At 51.6% G+C, this 19,176-nt stretch overlaps 1 protein-coding gene and 1 long non-coding RNA gene across 3 annotated transcripts in view; one reads left to right on the top strand and one right to left on the bottom strand.

Moving 5' to 3' along the window:
- RASAL1 (RAS protein activator like 1) overlaps window positions 1-19,176 on the top strand; it is a 36,022-nt gene that overhangs the window by 12,626 nt on the left and 4,220 nt on the right. The window contains exons 5-18 of one of the 2 annotated variants that reach the window (XM_024257416.2): window positions 1,461-1,590; window positions 3,657-3,738; window positions 3,841-3,972; window positions 5,938-6,026; window positions 7,050-7,167; window positions 7,311-7,464; window positions 7,835-7,899; window positions 8,188-8,300; window positions 10,838-11,030; window positions 14,884-15,021; window positions 15,867-16,011; window positions 17,172-17,341; window positions 18,759-18,896; window positions 18,976-19,111. In XM_024257416.2, the coding sequence (XP_024113184.2) occupies window positions 1,461-1,590; window positions 3,657-3,738; window positions 3,841-3,972; window positions 5,938-6,026; window positions 7,050-7,167; window positions 7,311-7,464; window positions 7,835-7,899; window positions 8,188-8,300; window positions 10,838-11,030; window positions 14,884-15,021; window positions 15,867-16,011; window positions 17,172-17,341; window positions 18,759-18,896; window positions 18,976-19,111 (1,803 nt within the window). Of the gene's footprint in view, window positions 1-1,460; window positions 1,591-3,656; window positions 3,739-3,840; window positions 3,973-5,937; window positions 6,027-7,049; window positions 7,168-7,310; window positions 7,465-7,834; window positions 7,900-8,187; window positions 8,301-10,837; window positions 11,031-14,883; window positions 15,022-15,866; window positions 16,012-17,168; window positions 17,342-18,758; window positions 18,897-18,975; window positions 19,112-19,176 lie in introns of both variants that reach the window. The other variant, XM_024257415.2, reaches the window with a different exon arrangement.
- LOC112135859 (uncharacterized) lies at window positions 22-19,094 on the bottom strand. Its single transcript, XR_002917091.2, has 4 exons — window positions 18,640-19,094; window positions 9,799-9,934; window positions 5,224-5,272; window positions 22-1,719 (listed from the first exon to the last, which is right to left on the bottom strand). It is a non-coding gene; the product is annotated as an uncharacterized LOC112135859 (long non-coding RNA).

Here is a 19,176-nt window from a genome sequence, read left to right as displayed (position 1 = left end):
TTTTAAAAAAGAACCAAATAAAACTTTTAGAGGTAAGTATAATTGTCGAAATAAAAAATGGAGTGGTTGAGTGAAACATCAGATTATTCATAGTTAAAGGGAGATTTAGTGAACTGGAAGAAAGGTCTAGAGAAATTATTCAGAATTAGTTTCAGAGGAAAAGGAGAAAAAAATAAAATAGAAATTCAGAGACATGGAAAATAACTGTGGAGGTTTAACATTTATTTAATTTGAGTTTCAGAAGGATAGAATTTTAAAAATTAGAGACAGGCAAAAATTATAACAAAAATTGGGAAGAGGAAATAATTTTAAAAAATCAATCATCTAGAATTTTGCAGAACTAAAGGAAGGATATGATTCCATAAATAGAAGCAGCACAATCTCTACTAAGCAGGATTTAAAAAAATCTGTATCTAGACACATTGTGATGAAACTGCAGTGCATCAGAGACATAGTCCTTAGAATTATAATAGATAGAAAAGGCTGGGCTTGGTGGCTCCTGCCTGTAATCCCAGAACTTTGGGAGGCCAAGGCAGGCAGATGGCTTGAGTTCAGGAGTTCAAGACCAGCCTGGGCAACATGGCAAAACCTCGTCTCCACAAAAAACACAAAAAATAGCTGGCTGTGGTGATATACGTCTGTAGTCCAAGTTACTGGGGAGGCTGAGGCAGGAGGATCACTTAAGCCTGGGAGGCTGAGGCTGCAGTGAGCTGAAATTGTGCCACGGCACTCCAGCCTGGTGATGGAAAGCTAGAATTCAGTGGAACAATATCTTCAAAGTGTTGAGAGAAATACAGAGGGGAGAAATGTCCAAGATTTTTTTGAGGGGAGAGTATGTTGGGATTACATGATGAAGTTCTTTCTATACCAGGGTGAAGTGTGTAATGGCACATGGCTACGAGCATTGGCCCTAGAACTAACTATACTGCCTGCATTCAAATTCCAGCTCTGCCATTTGCTAGCTGTGAGACTACGGACAAAACTCTTCCTCCTTGTGCCTCATTTTCCTCATCTGAAAGTAGGGATAATTACAGCACCTATATCAGAAGCCAGGGTCTTAACACATGTTTAATTTTAATTGAGGCAGGACGTAGCGGCTCATGCCTGTAATCCCAGCACTTTGGGAGGCTGAGGTGTGTGGATTGCTTGATCTCAGGAGTTTGAGACCAGCCTGGGCAACATAAGAAACCCCATCTTTACAAAACAACACAAACATTATCCAGGCATGGTGGTGCACGCCTAAAGTCCCAGTTGGTCGGGAGGGTGAGGCAGGAGAATCGCTTGAGCCCAGGAGGCAGAGGTTGCAGTGAGCCAAAATCGTGCCACTGCACTCCAGCCTGGGCAACAGAACCAGACCCTGTCTCAAAAAAAATGAAAATAATGTTAATTGAATTTTTAAGTTAACACAATGCCCAGTACATGGTAGGCGCTTCATAAATGTCAGTGCCTGTGCCCTCCAGGGATTGACAGCTGGATTAACCTGAGCCGTGTGGACCCAGATGCAGAAGTGCAGGGTGAGATCTGCCTGTCAGTGCAGATGCTGGAGGATCGGCGGGGCCGCTGCCTTCGCTGCCATGTGCTTCAGGCCAGGTATGCTTAAGGTGGAGGTGGTGTGGAGGGTGGTCTGAGAATGAGCAGGAGTCCCCTGGGTCTCCCCTGCTGCCTGGCGTTTAGGATCTCCTCAGTCCTGGGGCACTTCTGGGCTGGCAGTCAGGTTCCCTGTGTGGACAAACAGTCCAAGCTGACTGGGTTGTAAGTTCCTGGGGGCAAAAATCCTGTTGAGTCCCCAGGGACTAGCAGCAACAGACCAGACACTCAGGATGACAGGTGACAGGTGAGTGTGGAGGTGTAGTCATTAAATTGTAACTGACAAATACCCAATTCATACTGGCTTAAGCAAAAGAGCTACTTTATTGGCTTATATGGCTGACATGTAGCTTCAGGCATGGCTGGGTCCAGGTGTTCAAACGATGCCATTAGGAATCTGTCTTTTAGCTCTGCTGGTCTCTGTGTTAGCTTCATTCTTAGGCAGCCTCTCCCCAGGTGAGAGATGGCCCTAGCAACTCCAGGCTAGCACCCTGCCAGCTTAGCCACTCCAACAGAAAAAAACACTTCTATTTCCTACTATTTCCAACCAATGTCCTGGGATTAATTTTTACTGGCTCAAGCTGGGGCACATGTCTATCGCTGAACCAATTACATTGAATAATGGGTCAGGCCTGAGTCACAAGCCCATTACTGGAGCGGAGGGAGGGATTGATCCCCACTAAGTCATGTGAGAGGGGGGTAGTGAGAAGGAGATAGGTCCTGTCCCAAAGAAAAATCAGATGGAAGATGGATGCAAGACCAGGAAAACCCACAAGCGGCCCTCTAGGGGCACCAGCTCCTGGGACACCCATCTTCCCTCTTGCCTACTTGTCATGGCCATCCCCTTTTCCCTTCCTCAGCTCTCTGTCATTTTGCTCCCTCAAATACCTCCACCCTTCCCCCACTCCTATCTCATCCTGTTTTTCTGCCTTTTTTCCGCCTCCCCAGCTCTCACTTTCAGGAAAATCCCTTCCCAGATTGGGGAGGACCTCCAATTTCTAGCTTGCTGTGTGACCATAAAGCCCTTCCTTGCCCTCTCTGAGCCTCTCCCGCCACCTCCAGATTTTTGCTTCCAGCCTTGGCCTCAGCTGGGCCTTCCTAGAGTCTGGTTGAGGGAGAACCAGGGAGGCAGGTGACAGGCTGAGGGACTCAGCAGGGGGCAGAGGCTCCTGTTCTTCCTTGAGCCCATGGCCCCTTCCTCAGTCACAAGGCTGTGCAGGATCCTTGCAGGCATGAGAGGGACTGATTGCTGTCGCTTAGCAACTGGGCCAGCTCCTAGGAAACCGAAGAAGGCTTTGGATGCTGAGCAGGGGTGGGAAGCGAGCAGGAGGAAGAAGGAAGCAGCCCCTGGTGTGGGGGTGGGGTGGTGGTGTGTTCCTGGGTTTGGGGAACGTCAAGAAGGAGGGATGGGGAAGCTGCCTGGAGTAAGACTTTTGTGTTGTCATGGCAACCAACGGCAAGGAGTCCCTGCCTCATGCCTTCTCTTGGGTCCTAGACAAGGTATGGGCATGGGTGTTTGTTGAATGAATAAATGAACCAAGCACCCATCACCTGCCAGGTGCTATGCTAGGCCCTTTACACACATCATCCAATCTAACCCTCGGCTCTATGAGGTTGGTCTGTTATTACTCCCATTTTCCAGGTGAGGAAATGAAGACTTAGAGAGGGGAAGTGACTTTCCCTAGTGTCCCCTAGCCAATGAGCACAAAGCCAGGTTTTGAACCTCTGCATCAAGTTTCCCATCTGGGGCCTCCAGAGAATTTGAGGCTCTCTCTCCCTGCTCCCCACTGCACTTCTACGTGCTGGGCTTTGTGATGTAGGATATGACCTTTTGGTGCCTCAGTTTCCTCATCTGAAAAATAGGGATATACAAGTGCCTCCCCATAGGGTGGTGACAGGAAGATACTGGGTTTGGACGGGCATGGTTAGGGGTGTCCCTAGCTGGACCCCTACATGGAACAGTTTGTTGCCTTGGAAACCAGCGACATTGGAACGATCTACTCTTAACAGCCTTTCCAAGGCCCAACTTGGTGCCGTGTTCCCTCACTCCTTTCCCCATCTGTTCCCAGGGACCTGGCTCCCAGAGACATCTCTGGCACATCTGACCCATTTGCACGTGTGTTTTGGGGCAGCCAGAGCTTGGAGACCTCAGTGAGTGATGGGGAATGAAACCAGGAAGGAGTGGGGCATTTGGTGGTGGGGCAGGGGTCCCCATCAGCTCTCCCACTCACAGACCACTTCCTTCGCCCTCAGACCATCAAGAAGACTCGCTTCCCACACTGGGATGAAGTGCTGGAGCTGCGGGAGATGCCAGGTGCCCCGTCCCCACTGCGGGTGGAGCTCTGGGACTGGGACATGGTGGGCAAGAACGACTTCTTGGGCATGGTGAGCCTCATTCCCTGCAACACCCTCCATAGCTCCCCAGTGCCTCCAAGGGGGAAGGAAGGTGAGATGGGCTGAGCCTCCTGGCTCTCAGAAGGGTGGATGTGCAGCTGCCTCATCAGGTTCCCTTGGTTAGGCCTGAGTGTTGCAGTTTCATTGCTCTGTTGTACAGGTGAGGAAACTGAGGCTGTCAAAGGTACAAGAACCTACCCAAGATCACAGGATGGGCCAGATTCTCATTCTGGGATGAGAGCATGACAGATGACTATGTGCTGGCCCTGTGCTGAGTGTCCCTCCCACAGAGCCTCATTACTTAACCTTCATGGCCACCCTATGAGGCTGGGACTATTGCTATCCCCATTTTACAGATGGGGACATTGAGGCTCAGAGAGGCTAAGTGGCTTTTTCAAGGTCATATGGCTAAGAAAGGGCAGAGCCAGGATTTGAGTTCAGATCTCTTTGACTCCAGACCTACACCCTTAACTCCTACTCCTGGAAGTCCTGGGCTCAGGTTCTTTCTCTTGGTTTCCCTGTCTTTGGAGACAGCCTGGCAGTTCCTCAAATAGTTAAAGACAGAGTTACTCTATGACCTAGCAATTCCACTCTTAGGTACATACCCCAAAGAAATGAAAACTTATGTTCACACAAAAACTCTGACATTACTGTTCATAGGAGCATTAGTCATAACAGCCCAAAATGGAAAAAACTCAAGTGTCCATTATAGATAAACAAAATGTGGTCTATCGATACAATGGAATATTATTCAGCCATAAAAAGGAATGAAGTACAGTAAGTCCTCATTTAATGTCATCCATAGGTTCTTGGAAACTGCAGCCTTAAGCAAAGTGACATACTGTATGCTATAGGAACTTAACTCTTGTTTATTTTTTTATTTTTATTTTTTAGAAGGAATCTCCCTCTATTGCCCAGGCTGGAGTGCAGTGGCACGAACTCAGCTCACTGCAACCTCCACCTCCTGGGTTCAAGCAACTATTTTGCCTCAGCCTCCCAAGTAGCTGGGATTACAGGTGCACACCACTACATCGGAGTAATTTTTGTATTTTTAATAGAGACGGGGTTTCATCATGTTGGTCAGGCTGGTCTTGAACTCCTGACCTCAAGTGATCTGCCCACCTCATCCTCCCAAAGTGCTGGGATTACAGGCATGAGCTAACCACCCAGCCTTCATTCTTGTTTATAGTAATTAGCTCATGGTACATTTGATTTCCTTATATGTTATGAGTCAGGACTTACCGTACTGGCACATGGATGAACCATTGCACTAAGTGGAAAAAGCCAGCCCCTGCAAAACACATATGATTCCATTTATACTAAATGTCTAGAATAGGCAAATCTACCGACACAGAAAATAGATTAGTGGTTGCCAGGGGCTGGCGGGCACGAAGTGACTGGTAATGAGTACAGGCTCTTTAGGGCTCATAGACAATGTTCTGAAATCAGCGGCACAATTAATTGCGGTAACTCTGTGAATATACTAAAAATCATTGAATTGTACACTTTTAAAAGGTGAATTGTTTAGGATGTAAATTACATCTCTATAAAGTTATTTAAAAAGAGAGAGAGGGTGGGGTTTGGGTCCCTCCAGGGCTGTCCTTATGCCTTTTGATAGATGAAATTTTTGTTCCTAAACAGCTGAAAATACACTCAGTCCAGACATGCTATCTCTAGCAGCTGTGTGACCTTGGGCAAATCACTCCACATCGCTGAGCCTCAGTTTCCTCAACTGTAAATTAAGTGTCCCTGGTAGGCCCTCAGAAACCCTTAGTGTCCTGGCAGGAGCTAATAATTTGGGACTTGTAGGAAAGAAGGAGGGGTCCCCTGGCAGGCCATTCTGCCGCTCTGTGGGTGGGCAGTCTGTTCTTCCAGGGCTAGGTGAGACCTGAGCCAGGCAGGGCAGGGCAGGGCAGGCCAGGGCCCTGCTGAGGGTCTGTGTGTCTCTCCCAAAAGGTGGAGTTCTCTCCGAAGACCCTCCAGCAGAAGCCACCTAATGGCTGGTTCCGCCTCCTGCCCTTTCCCAGAGCTGAGGAGGATTCTGGGTAAATGTGGGTGCAGAGGGAGGGGGCCAGGCTGGAGCCATGTCGGGCAGCATCCACAGCTTGTGGGCAGAGCACATGCCAGCCCACGCATTATCACTATGCCACTTCATTCATGCATTCATCCATTTAACAACTGTCTATGGAATGTCTCTCAAGGTGTTTACATAAGTCCACATGAGTTCACTTTACACCCGTTCACCTGTTCACGTGCAAACATGTTGGTTCACACTTGATGTATATTCAGAACTTGGGGTCCTTCCACACCTGTCCATACTATTCATTCTTGAACACACTTGTTTATACCATCTCCACTTGCCTGTCCTGTTTACACCCATCAATATCAGTTCACAACTGTTTATACTGGCCACACCTATTCACACCTGTCCATACTTGTTCACACTGTGGACAATCATCTACACTTGTCCACACATCCTGTACATATCTGTGTACACCGGCCACATCTATCCACTCTGGCCACACCTGTTTATGTTGTTTGTATACATTCCTATTTATGCCTGTTCACACCTGCCTACTCCTGTTTGCACCTGTCCACACTTGTCTATACCTGCCTACACCTGTCTTGTTTTGCAAACACCCACCCTCCTCCCATGTGTTCCCATTGGGCTCTCTTGGCTCTCCACAGCTGCCCATGCGCACTTGTGCGCTCCCATAAGGGCATCTTTCATTTTCTTTTCTTTCTTTCTTTTTTTTTTTTTAGACAGAGTATCGCTCTGTCACGCAGGCTGGAGTGCAGCAGCACAATCTTAACCTCTGCCTGCCAGGTTCAAGCAATTCTCCTGCCTCAGCCTCCTGAGTAGCTGGGACTACAGGCATGTGTCATCATGCCCGGCTAATTTTTGTATTTTTAGTAGAGACGGGGCTTCACCATGTTGGTCAGGCTGGTCACAAACTGCTGACCTCAAGTGATCTGCCCACCTCGGCCTCCCAAAATGCTGGGATTACAGGCGTGAGCCATCGCGTTCGGCCAGATCTTTCATTTTCTTATGATCTGATCCTGGACAGGGGGAACCTGGGTGCCCTGCGAGTGAAGGTACGCCTGATTGAGGACCGCGTCCTGCCCTCCCAGTGCTACCAGCCTCTCATGGAGCTGCTCATGGAGTCTGTGCAGGGGCCAGCAGAGGTGGGTGCGTCAGGCAAGCAATGCTATCGGGGGTGCCGGGGGTCTGGATCCTGGCCTCCCCCTGCCTCACGGAGCCCTATCTAGGCCCATCTGCTTTGGGGTCCCAGGGGCCGAGGTCATCTTTGTCTCCCGCCCCCACCCAGGAGGACACTGCTAGCCCCTTGGCTTTGCTGGAAGAGCTGACCTTGGGGGACTGCCGCCAGGACCTTGCCACCAAGCTGGTGAAACTCTTTCTTGGCCGGGGACTGGCTGGGCGCTTTCTGGACTATCTCACCCGGCGTGAGGTGGCTCGGACCAGTGAGTTGCCCGCACAACCCCCGACATCAGCGCCCTCAATGGTGGGCTTGCAGGAGGGTCCTGGGGGAGGAATGGAGAGGCCTCAGGCGGAGGGAAAAAGGGCCCCTTTTTCTGTGGGTCCCTGTGCTGTGCACCTCCAGACAGTTGGGGGCCCAACTGCAGGTTCAGGCCCTGGTTTTGCTACTTGTGAGCTGTGTGACCTCAGGCAATTCACTTAACCACTCCGGGCCTCTGTACTGTGAATGGGGTTGATGTTTTGGGTCTTCCTGATTCTTGGGGCTGGAAGAGTCATGACCCCCATCTTGGGTGAGTGGGGTGAGCTGGGTCCAGCTCCCTAAATCCCAGCAAACACTTCCTCCTGTCCTCCCAGTGGACCCCAACACCCTCTTCCGTTCTAACTCTCTGGCATCCAAGTCGATGGAACAGTTTATGAAGGTGAGTAGGTGAAGGCCTGGGGGACCGGGCGCAGCTTCCTCGGGTACCTCCTTCCCAGTGCCTACCTGGCTCCCTCACTTGGCTGGCTTCAGACAGCACCGAGCGGCTGAGCTGCAGTGCTGGTGGCAGGTGCCCGGCCTTGCCCTGAGTTGCACCCGGATGTGTCCCCCACCCCAGCCCTGGCCTCTCTCTGAACCTCTTCCTGCATGGTCCCCCCTGCGCCTAGCTCATGGGCATGCCCCGGCCTCGCCCTCAGCCCCACCCCGTGTGGTGCCCCCTGCCCCCCAGCTCGTGGGCATGCCCTACCTGCACGAGGTCCTGAAGCCTGTGATTAGCCGCGTCTTTGAGGAGAAGAAGTACATGGAGCTGGATCCCTGCAAGATGGACCTGGGCCGCACCCGGTGAGCAAAGCCTGAGGACCCTGACCTTCCGACGGCCCCCTTTGGCTACCTGCAACCTTGTCTGGGGGCTGGGTTCATGCTGACTGCCACCCACCCTAGGGCTACGGCTGCTCAGGAGCTCGGTGGCTGAGCTCAAAGCCTTACACACAAGCCCTTAAATCCTCAGGCTGTGTAGTATAGGGGTTGTGGTCAGGACTCTGATGCTAAGCTCCTCTGGGTTCAAATCTTAGCTCTGCCACTGCTGGTGGACAAAGTTGCCACAACTTCTGTTCCTCAGTGTGGTTAAGTTGTTTCTTTCTTTCTTTTTTTTTTTTTGAGGCAGGGTTTTACTCTGTCACCCAGGCTGGGGTGCAGTGGTGTGACCACGGCTCACTGCAGCGTCAACTTCCCGGGCTCAGGTAATTCTCCCACCTCAGCCTTCTGAGTAGCTGGGACTATAGGCGCACACCACCATGCCCAGCTAAGTTTTTACATTTTTAGCAGAGACAGGGTTTTGCCACATTGCCCAGGCTGGTCTCGAACTCCTGGGCTCAAGCAATCCTCCTGACTTGGTCTCCCGAAGTGTTGGGATTACAGGCATGAACAACCGCGCCTGGCATAATCAGATTTTTTAAAATTAAAAAACCCCAAATATTGATCCAATGTTCTTCTACTTAATGTGAACACTACTTCTAAAATGTCCCTTATCCAGCTGGTGAGAATATTATCACCTGAAACGTGGGGCTCATGACCTCTGCTCCATTAACTGAGTCATGCATGTGTTCCACAAGCATTAGTGATCTTTATTACTGTGCTGCTGGGGGTCCGCGACATTAGTGATATTTACTGCTGTGCTGCTGGGGGTCCCCAACATTAGTGGTCTTTATTACTGTGGTGTTGGTGGTCCCTGAGTGGGCCTGCCTGCAAGGGAGATCGTGGAGTGCTCAATGAGATTGGGAGGAAGCAGAGCAGTGGCTGGGGGTCGTTCCACCCCTCCGTGGACTCCTCCTCCTTTCTCTCCAGAACCTTCTCTTGTCTAACCCACAAGCCTGGAGCTGTGGAAAATGGTTGCTGGGGTATCCACTGGTTACCGTGGCAGAGACAGGAGAGGATCTTTCCTTGTGCTGTCCACACCTTCTGACTACCTTAGAGGCAGGCATCACGACCGCCTCTTACTGATGATGCAACTGAGCCTCAGAGAGGGAAGGTCACTTGCCTAAGGTCACACAGCCAGGAAGTTACAAAGCAAGGATTTGATCCCAGGCCCTGAGCAGAAGGGCACAGTCCATCTGTGAGACTCCAAGTCGAGGGCTTTTCCTAGCACACTTGATAACGATGGAGGAAACTCAGTGGGGACCCATGGAGACAGGGGCATCTAGGGACCTGGACAGGGCAGGGTGGCAGGCAGGCTGTGGAGTTGGCAGTCCTGAGTTCTATTCTCAGCTGTGCCAGCTCCCCAGTAACCTCTCTGAGCCTCAGTTTTCTTATCTGTTAAACGGGAACAAGTAAGGCTACTTACCCCATCAAGTTGCTGTTAGGATTAAAAGAGACCATGCCAGAGACAAGTCCAGGGCTCAGCACGTTGGGTCCAGGACACAGTGGGGCTGAGAACCCCCCAGCTCTCAGTCTAGGTGTGGGCAAGACAGACCCTCAATCTGTAAAGAAAGAAAGGAACACAATAATTGCAGATGGAAAAGTGCTGTTCTGTCATTCACAAAACAAAACAATGATTGAGTGCCAGGCTCTGGGCTGAACACTGAGGATACAGTAGGGAACAAATAGTCCCAAGTCCCTATTCTGGGGGGAGACAGACAATGAGCAACTGGAGGAAGAAGGTTTGTTTATTTATTTATTTATTTATTTATTTATTTATTTATTTATTTTTGAGATGGAGTCTCGCTCTCTCACCCAGGCTGGAGTGCAGTGGCACGATCTCGACTCACTGCAACCTCCACTTCCCATGTTGAAGCGATTCTCCTGCCTCAGCATCCTGAGTAGCTGAGATTATAGGCGTGCACCACCACGCTGGGCTAATTTTTGTATTTTTTGGTGGAGATGGAGTTTCACCATGTTGGCCAGGCTGGTCTTGAACTCCTGGTCTCAAGTGACCTGCCCCCTCGGCCTCCCAGAGTGCTGGGATTACAGGCATGAGCCACCGTGCCTGGTTGGAAAAAGGTTATTGAATGGGACCAGGGAATGGAAAAAACGAGGGAGGGGAGAGGCCTGCAATATTCCAGAGGGTGACGACAGGGGCAACCTCGCAGGGGAGGGGACATCTAAGCAAAGACTTGCAGGCGGTGAGGAAGGGAGTCTTGCGGAGATTTAACATTTAACGGGAGAGTGTTCTGGGGACGGAGATGAGCCAGTGCAAAGGCTGCAAGATGGGAATGAGCTCATCGTGTTTAAGCAACAGCAAGAAACCCGGTGGGAAGGGGCAGGAAGGAGGCTGCGGACATGGGGGGAAGATGAGTCCTCTCTGAGCTCAGCGGGGCCGGTGAAGGGTTTGGGGCAGGCAGATGTTGTGCCCCGAGGCTGAGCTGCTCCGCCGGCCCCTCCAGGAGGATCTCCTTCAAAGGCGCGCTCTCAGAGGAGCAGATGCGGGAGACCAGCCTGGGGCTGCTGACGGGCTACCTGGGGCCCATCGTGGACGCCATCGTGGGCTCCGTGGGGCGCTGCCCGCCCGCTATGCGCCTCGCCTTCAAGCAGCTGCACCGGCGCGTGGAGGAGCGCTTCCCCCAGGCAGAGCACCAGGTGCGCCGGGATGGGAGGCTGAGGCTGGGGACGGGCCGGAGCTTGTCCGGGGTCACTCGGGGCAGTCAGGACAGAACTGGGACCAGAACCCAGGCTGCCGGCACTAGAGCATTCTGTCCTGGCAGAAGTGGGGACAGCGTTCCTGGCAGGGTCCGGGTCCCAAGAATGATAGTAATAATAAAAATAGGCCGGGCGCAGTGGCTCACGCCTGTAATCCCAGCACTTTGGGAGGCCGAGGAGGGTGGATCACTTTCAAGTGAAGTCAGGAGTTCGAGACCAGCCTGGCCAACATGATGAAACCCTGTCTCTACTAAAAATACAAAAATTAGCTGAGCATGGTGGCACACACCTGTAATCCCAGCTACTCCAGAGGCTGAGTCAGGAGAATCGCTGGAAGCCAGGAGACAGAGGTTGCAGTGAGGCGAGATTGCACCACTGCACTTCAGACTGGGTAACAGAGATAGGCTCTGTCTCAAAATAAATAAATAAATAAATAAAATAACAATAATAAATATAATAATGGCAGCTAATATTCTGTGTAGCCTGACCATGGGCCAGATCTTGTTTTAGGTGATTTATGTATTTATTACCCTATCTAATCATCACATGCAGCCTGTGAGGTGGGTACCAGGATTATTCCCATTTTACAGAGGAGGAAACTGAGGCCCAGAGAGCTTAAGTCGCACTAGTAGAAAGGGGTGATATTGGGACTGGCACTCACCCAGGCAGGCTGACTCCTGAGTCTGTGCTCATAACCAGCAAATAATAGAGTCTGGCACAAAGTAAGTGCTTCTTAAAATTCCAGATGTAAGACAGACAGAGAGCGAGAGGAAGTAAGAGAGAAGAATGCAGATCTGGCAAACAGTAAGTGCTCAGAAACACCCAGAATAAAGTCTAAAAATAAATCCCTGCAGGTGTAGTGCTATACCAACATGGATAGAAAAGTTGAAAACTCAGATGCTGTGAGTTTCAGGCAGATGAGGCACAAGAACAAAGTAGGCAGCGCGTGGGGTGGTAGGGAGTCATGCAGACTGTGGCCAACTGAAGCCCCCAGAGCTTGTCTAAAGGGGGCAGCTCCAGGGGATCACTGCCATATAGGAATGGAAGCCCAGTACTGCCAGATCTTTAGAGATTCTGGATTTTATGTGAGGTTATTTATTTATTTATTTATCACTAACTTTTGAGATGGGGTCTTGCTCTGTTGCTCAGGCTGGAGTGCAGTGGCACAATCATAGCTCACTGCAGCCTCTATCCCAGGCTTGAGTGATCTTCCCACCTCAGCCTCCTGAGTTGCTGGGACTAGAGGGGTGCACCACCACACCCAGCTAATTATTTATTTTTGTAGAGACAGGGTCTCACTGTGTTGCCCAGGGGGTCTCGAACTCCTGGCCTCAAGCAGTCCCCCTGCCTCAGCCTCCCAAAGTGCTGGGACTACAGGTGTGAACCATCGCGCCCGGCCTGGTCTGTTATTTTTAAAATGTCAGCATGAATTCACCTGAAAACCAAACACACAAAAACATTTTGGGTCAAGCATTACAAAACATTTGTGGTTGGACTGGCCAGTTTGGGACCCCCTGGTTGAATGCTCAGCACACCTCCCAAGGTGGCTGTCATTGTCCTCACTCGCAGATAACATCAGGTGAGATTAACTCTTACATAGTACTGATGTATCAGACCAGGGTTCACTTTGCAGAAAGATCTAAGACCTGTTACATGTTGGCAATGTCGTAACCCATTTCCTACAGCCTCATTTGAGAGCTTTTGATTTATGCCACTCTCTCTCCACTTCCTGTTTACAGATGGGGAAACTGAGGCCCAGAGAGGCAAAACACCTTGGCCAAGGGTTTTCTAGACTCCCAGCTGGGGTCTCTCCCCTCCTCCCCCTCCTCCCCAGCTGAGGAGTAAGCTCTGGGCCTTGACACTGGGTTGTAGCTTGGCTTACACCTCACCTTGCTGGGCTCTCACCTGGGCTGCCAGCAGAGGTGTTAAGTGGGACACAGCTGTGGCAAGTAACAGGGAAGAAAGGGAGGAGGCCAGCTCCCCAGAAAGCCTAGACCTTGTGTGGTGAGCCAATATCAGTGGCACCCAAGTGTCCTCTAGTTCTCAGCCCCCAAGGTGGGCCTGGAGCAGGGACTTACTCAGGCTTGGGGAACCCAGGGAAGCCCCTTTCTCTGCTGCACTGACACCGGTTCTTTGCCTTCAAAAAGGAGGAAACAAATGAGCCGATGTGAAGACTAAAATTACCCTGGACTACAGATGGCGGTGGGGTAGTGGTGGCCTTGGGGACAGTTCAGGGCTCCAGATGGAGGGGGAGATGCTCCCTCTGGGCAGTTCCAGGTACCCAGCTCCTGCAGGGCTCACTGTCAAGGCCAAGATGCCCCAGGAAGGTGGCACACGCCCCGGGGAGGGCATTGTTTCATGTGTGACTACAACCTCTGAATAATCACAGGCGCAGACTCTCAGGCTAAATATAGCCTGGCAAGTGTGAGAGGTGGGTGGGGAGCTGGTTTGAGGGGAGCAAGATGCACCCAGGATGGAGGGGCACTCTTCCCTGAGTCACCTCTGCTGGTGCTGGGGAAACCAGCCTTACCTTTAGATGGGCCAGGCCCCGGATTCACATGGAGGGGAACCATACTCTACAGTTTGTAGAGGGCAGAGGTTGGAAGTGGGGAGGTGCACACAGGATGGACTCTGGAGCCCATCAGACTGGGTTCACTACTGAGCCTCAGTTTCCTCATCTGAAAAAATGGGATAATAGCACTTACCTACCCACATGGGGTTGTTTGAGGACTAAATGTGATAGTTCAGGCTTGGTTTCTAATACTTAGTGAGGGCTCCTTGGTAGCTGGTGTTGAATGGCAGGAGAGTGTGGTGAAGAACAGAGAGTTCAAATCCTTGGCTGGGCGAGGTGGCTTATGCCTGTAATCCTAGGACTTTGGGAGGTCAAGGTGGGTGGATCACTTGAGGTTAGGAGTTCAAGACCAGGCTGGCCGACATGGTAAAACCCCATCTCTACTAAAAAAAAAAAAACCCAAAAAACAAACAAAAAACCCCCAAAACTGGCCAAGTGTGGTGGCATATGCCTGTAATCCCAGCTACTTGGGAGGCTGAGGCACTAGAATCACTTGAAACTGGGAGGTGGAGGTTGCAGTAAGCAGAGATCGTGCCACTGCACTCCAGCCTGAGCAACAGAGCAAGACTCTGCCTCAAAAAAAAAAAAAAAAAAAGAAAAAAGAAAAGAAAGAAAGAAAAAAAGAAAAATAATCAAATCCTGCCTGAGTCCAACTCCTGGCTCTGCCGCTTATGGCTGTGCAGCCCTAGGCAAGGGACTTTCCCTCACTGGGCCTCAGTTGCCTCCTCTGTAAAATGGAGATATGATCCTTCCTGGGGTGAGTATTAAGTAAGCGAATGTATAGAGAGGTATCTGTCCTGCTGCTGTTATTATCATAAATCACAGATCTGGGTTTGAATCCTGACTGCCACTCATTAGCTGTGTGACCCTGGGCAAATCGCTTGATGTCTCTGAGCTTCTGCTTCCTTATCTGTAAAATTGGAATCATGATGGTGCCTCCCTTTTAGGGCTGTGCTCTTGGCATAGTGCTTGGCACAAAGCCAACTCTGAGGACATTTGGCCAAATCTGCTTTTGTAGGATTGGTTTTGTTATTCCATTTTCCAGGTGGGAAAACTGAGGCCCAGAGAGGAAAAACTTCCTCGGCCAGCCAGTGTGGCTTCCTGGTCAATTCCCCATCCCACTTCTCTTTGCACCACGAATTTCTAGTCCTTGCTGCCTCAGTTTACGCAGCTGGGAAGTGGGTTTGGGGGGCTCCTCTTACCTTCTGCTCCTCCCAGCAGGATGTGAAGTACCTGGCCATCAGCGGATTTCTCTTCTTGCGATTCTTCGCGCCTGCCATCCTTACCCCAAAGCTGTTTGACCTTCGGGACCAACACGCGGACCCCCAGACTAGCCGCTCACTGCTGTTGCTTGCCAAGGTGCCAGCCATGGGTTTCCCCCATCCTGGGTACTCTTAGCCAGGGAAAAAAGCATGGTAGGAGCAGAGCTGGGAGACCAGACCCTCAGAAGACCCAAAGAACACCCAAAGAAACCCAAGTCTGAAACACCACTATTAGCATTCCATCCCAAGGGTGAAGGCAGTCATCATGCACTCCAATTTCCCCTTTGGGAATGAAAACCCAACCCTTCTAGAAGGAAAGTGGAAAACAGGCTAGCAGTCATTCACACCTTAGTATGAATTAGATCATCCTTTGCAAAGGGCAACAACTTGAGATTCTGCATGACAGTATGCATGGTAGGACTGAGCAGTTCTTGGGGAGGTCCTGGGCTTGGGAGGGAATAGAATAAGGTCAGTGGGGAGTGCAGATTCCAAAAAGAGGAAGGGGAAACAGATATCACCCAAGGAAGGTGTTGAGTCTTCTTATTGATTTACTTTTTTCCTTGAGATGAGTCTCGCTCTGTCACCCAGGCTGGAGTGCAGTGGCACGATCTTGGCTTACTGCAGCCTCTGCCTCCTCAGTTCAAGCGATCTTCCCACCTCAGCTTCTGGAGTAGCTGGATTTACAGGCGTGAGCCACTACAACCGGCTAATTTTTGCATTTTTAGTAGAGATGGGGTATCACCATGTTGGCCAGGCTGGTCACAAACTCCTGACCTCAAGTGATCCGCTTACTTCGGCCTCCTAAAGTGCTGGGATTACAGGCATGAGCCACTGTGCCCGGCAATATGAGTCTTCTTTTATTGAGCACTGATTTGGGAGCCAGGTGGGGCCCTCCCCTCTGCTGTGACCTTGGCCCCGGCATCCCTCACTTCTTTGCTCCAGGCTGTGCAGAGCATCGGAAACCTGGGCCAGCAGCTGGGCCAAGGCAAGGAACTGTGGATGGCCCCCCTGCACCCCTTCCTGCTGCAGAGCATCTCTCGTGTGAGAGACTTCCTGGACCGGCTGGTGGATGTGGATGGGGATGAAGGTGAGTTCCTGTGGTCCTGCCACATCTGGCTTCTCAACCCAATTGAGACACCACTCAGAGACTTCCCTTTTCCCCCACCAGCTCCTCAGCACTAAGAATGTGAATCTGTGGGTCAGTCAACTAACATTTCCTGACACTTACTATGCTAGGCCCCAGAGATGAACAGAGCTCAGGTGCCGTCCTCCAGGCCCATCCCCAGCCAATGTGGTGTGGGCGGGATCGTGGCATGGTGTGCATGCAATTGACAAACATCTATTAAGCGCTTACTAAATAATAGGCACAGTTCTAAGTGCTGGGGATGCAGCAGTGAACAAGACAGAGAAAATCTGATCTCACAGAGGTTTTATTTTGCTGGGGACCACAGGCCATTAGCAAGATAAATAAGCAAGTTATGTGGTATGTTAGAGAGCTGTAAGTGCTAAGAAGGAAAAAAAAAAGGAGGAAAGAACAGAGATCTGAAAGGGAAAAGGTAGAGAGCCATGAGGATCCCGGGGAAGAGTGTGCCAGGCAGGGCACAGCACGTGCAAGGGCCCTGAGGTAGGACAGAGCAGCACTGAGGACACCCGTGAAGAGTGAACTGGGGCCAGATCCTGTGGGGTCTCATAGGCCTTGGGAAGAATTTTAGCTTTGACTTGGAGTGAGACAGAATCACAGGATGATTTGTAGCAGAAAAGTTGTGGTTGAGTCCATACCATAATGTGGGGCTCAGGTCATAACCTAGTTGGATCCCAGTCCCATTGGAGCAATCTGTCAGAATGTAGAAGCTGGCTGTGGCATGGTGGGGTCCCTATGGTGCTGGGGTGGGGCGGCGGGGCTGTGTCCTGGCTCCCTGAGCGTGGTTAAATGCAGGACATTGCCTGGATGGGACCCCATAGGGTGTGGCTGCCCCTGCTGGCTGCCTGCATACTGTCTGCAGATTTCTCTGGTTGGAGAGAGGTCTTCAAGGGCTACTCTGCCCACCCCCTCCTCCCAGCCTCCATGATTGCATCCCCTATTGAGGGAGTGGAGTCTGAAGTCATCGCGCTCATCCTCCTGCCTCTAGGGGAGCAGAGAACCATGCCCGTCCACTGAGGTCCTCCCTGGGCATGCTAGTGGAGCAAGGTGAGCCTGGATAGGGAGGGCTCACTGTCCACCGTCTCTCTTCTCCCATTTCCCAGAAGCTGGTGTTCCAGCCAGGGCCCTGTTCCCACCCTCGGCCATCGTTCGAGAAGGCTATCTGCTGAAGCGCAAGGAGGAGCCTGCCGGCCTGGCCACGCGCTTTGCCTTCAAGAAGCGCTACGTCTGGCTCAGCGGGGAGACCCTCTCCTTCTCCAAGAGTCCTGAGTGGCAGGTGGGGTTCCAGTCCACTATGGAGGGCTTTCCGGGGGTGACCTTTTTCAAGGTGCTGCCTCTTTGTACCCAGGGGGAAACTGAGGCTCACAGTGGGGCAAGGCCCCAAGGTGCCATAGCAACTTAACAATGACAAACTCTCAGGACAGGCTCTGCTCACAAGTTCAGGCCAATGTGGGCACAGGACACGGGCAGGCACCATCACACATCCTTCAGAATGTGCACATGCGGTGGCGGGGATATGCCTCCCAGATGTGGACGCACACAGGACAGGGATGATGCTGAACCGCTCTCGAATGCTCCCACCCGGATCTAGGGCGCATGCTAGACAGACTCATAACATTGAATGTGTTCACTAGGAAAGTGTGCAGATGTTCAGGCACATCCATCCAGGCATTCATTCACTCGTTCATTCATTCAGCAAACATTTATTGAGTGCTGATTATGTGCCAGTGTCCTAGGCACTGGAGATACAGAAGTGAACAAGACAGGTGAAAATCCTGCCCTCGTGGGGCTGGCGTTCGTGACTAGAATGCCCGGAGACACGTGCTGGAATCTTCCAAATGGGTAGCTGTGTGCACACCAGTAGATGACGATGGCTAATGCTGGGAAGGGAGCCCACGCTTACTGTTTCTATTTTATCAGAAGAATGGAGATTCTAGGGGTCAATTCTCTGGGTTCCAATTTTGGATCCACCCGATGAGTGACCTTGGAAGTGTCATCTATCCTCTTGTACCTCAGTTTTCTCATCTGCAGGTTGGAGAGAATAACAGAACCAACCCCAGAAGTCTGTTGTGATAATTAAATAAGTTGATCAATGTAAAGTGCTTGGAATCGCGTCCCAAGTACCATAGAAGTGGTAGCTATTATTAACAAGGAAATGGATGCCCAGAGAAGTTGTCACTTAGAGAGGTGGCTGGGCACGGTGGCTCATGCCTGTAATCCCAGCATTTTGGGAGGCCGAGGTGGGCAGATCACTTGAGGTCATGAGTTCGAGACCAGCCTGGCCAACAATGGTGAAACCCCCTCTCTACTAAAAATACACAAATTAGCCGGGCATGGTGGTGCACGCCTGTAATCCCACCTACTTGGGAGGCTGAGGCAGGAGAATCGCTTGAACCTGGGAGGCGGAGGTAGCAGTGAGGCCAGATCATGCAACTGCACCCCAGCCTGGGTGGCAGAGCGAGACTCTGTTAAAAAAATAAATAAATAAAAATTTAAAAAATAAAAGGGGATAGGGCAGGACTCATGGAACAGCTCACATGGATGGACGGACGAGCACGCAGATCACAGACTTACAGGGTTGAATGTCCCGCCGCTGGGAACTGACTCCACCTGCTGCACACAACCAGACGGAAGCTGTCCCCACCCCGGCCCTAGCCCCCAGCCCATCCTGCAGCGACAATCCTCTTCCCCAGATGCGCCACTCCATCCCCGTGTCGCACATCCGCGCCGTGGAGCGCGTAGACGAGGGCGCCTTCCAACTGCCCCACGTGATGCAGGTGGTGACGCAGGACGGCACGGGGGCGCTGCACACCACCTACCTCCAGTGCAAGGTGAGACCCCGCCGCGATGGGGAGCGGGGGGCGTCCCTCTGTTCCCACCCGCCCCCTGATCGCCTCCCACCCGCTGCAGAATGTGAATGAGCTCAACCAGTGGCTCTCGGCCTTGCGCAAGGCCAGCGCCCCCAACCCGGACAAGCTGGCCGCCTGCCACCCCGGTGCCTTCCGCAGCGCGCGCTGGACCTGCTGCCTCCAGGCTGAGCGCTCAGGTGAGGGGGCAGGGCGGACTGCGGGCTCCGCCCTCCCCACCCGTCAATCAGCGGGTGTCCCACTT

The sequence above is a fragment of the Pongo abelii genome, chromosome 10 (assembly GCF_028885655.2).
Source record: "Pongo abelii isolate AG06213 chromosome 10, NHGRI_mPonAbe1-v2.0_pri, whole genome shotgun sequence".
NCBI lineage: Eukaryota > Metazoa > Chordata > Mammalia > Primates > Hominidae > Pongo > Pongo abelii.
Note: the sequence above shows the minus strand (reverse complement) of the source record. Positions and strands in the feature narration are given on the sequence as shown.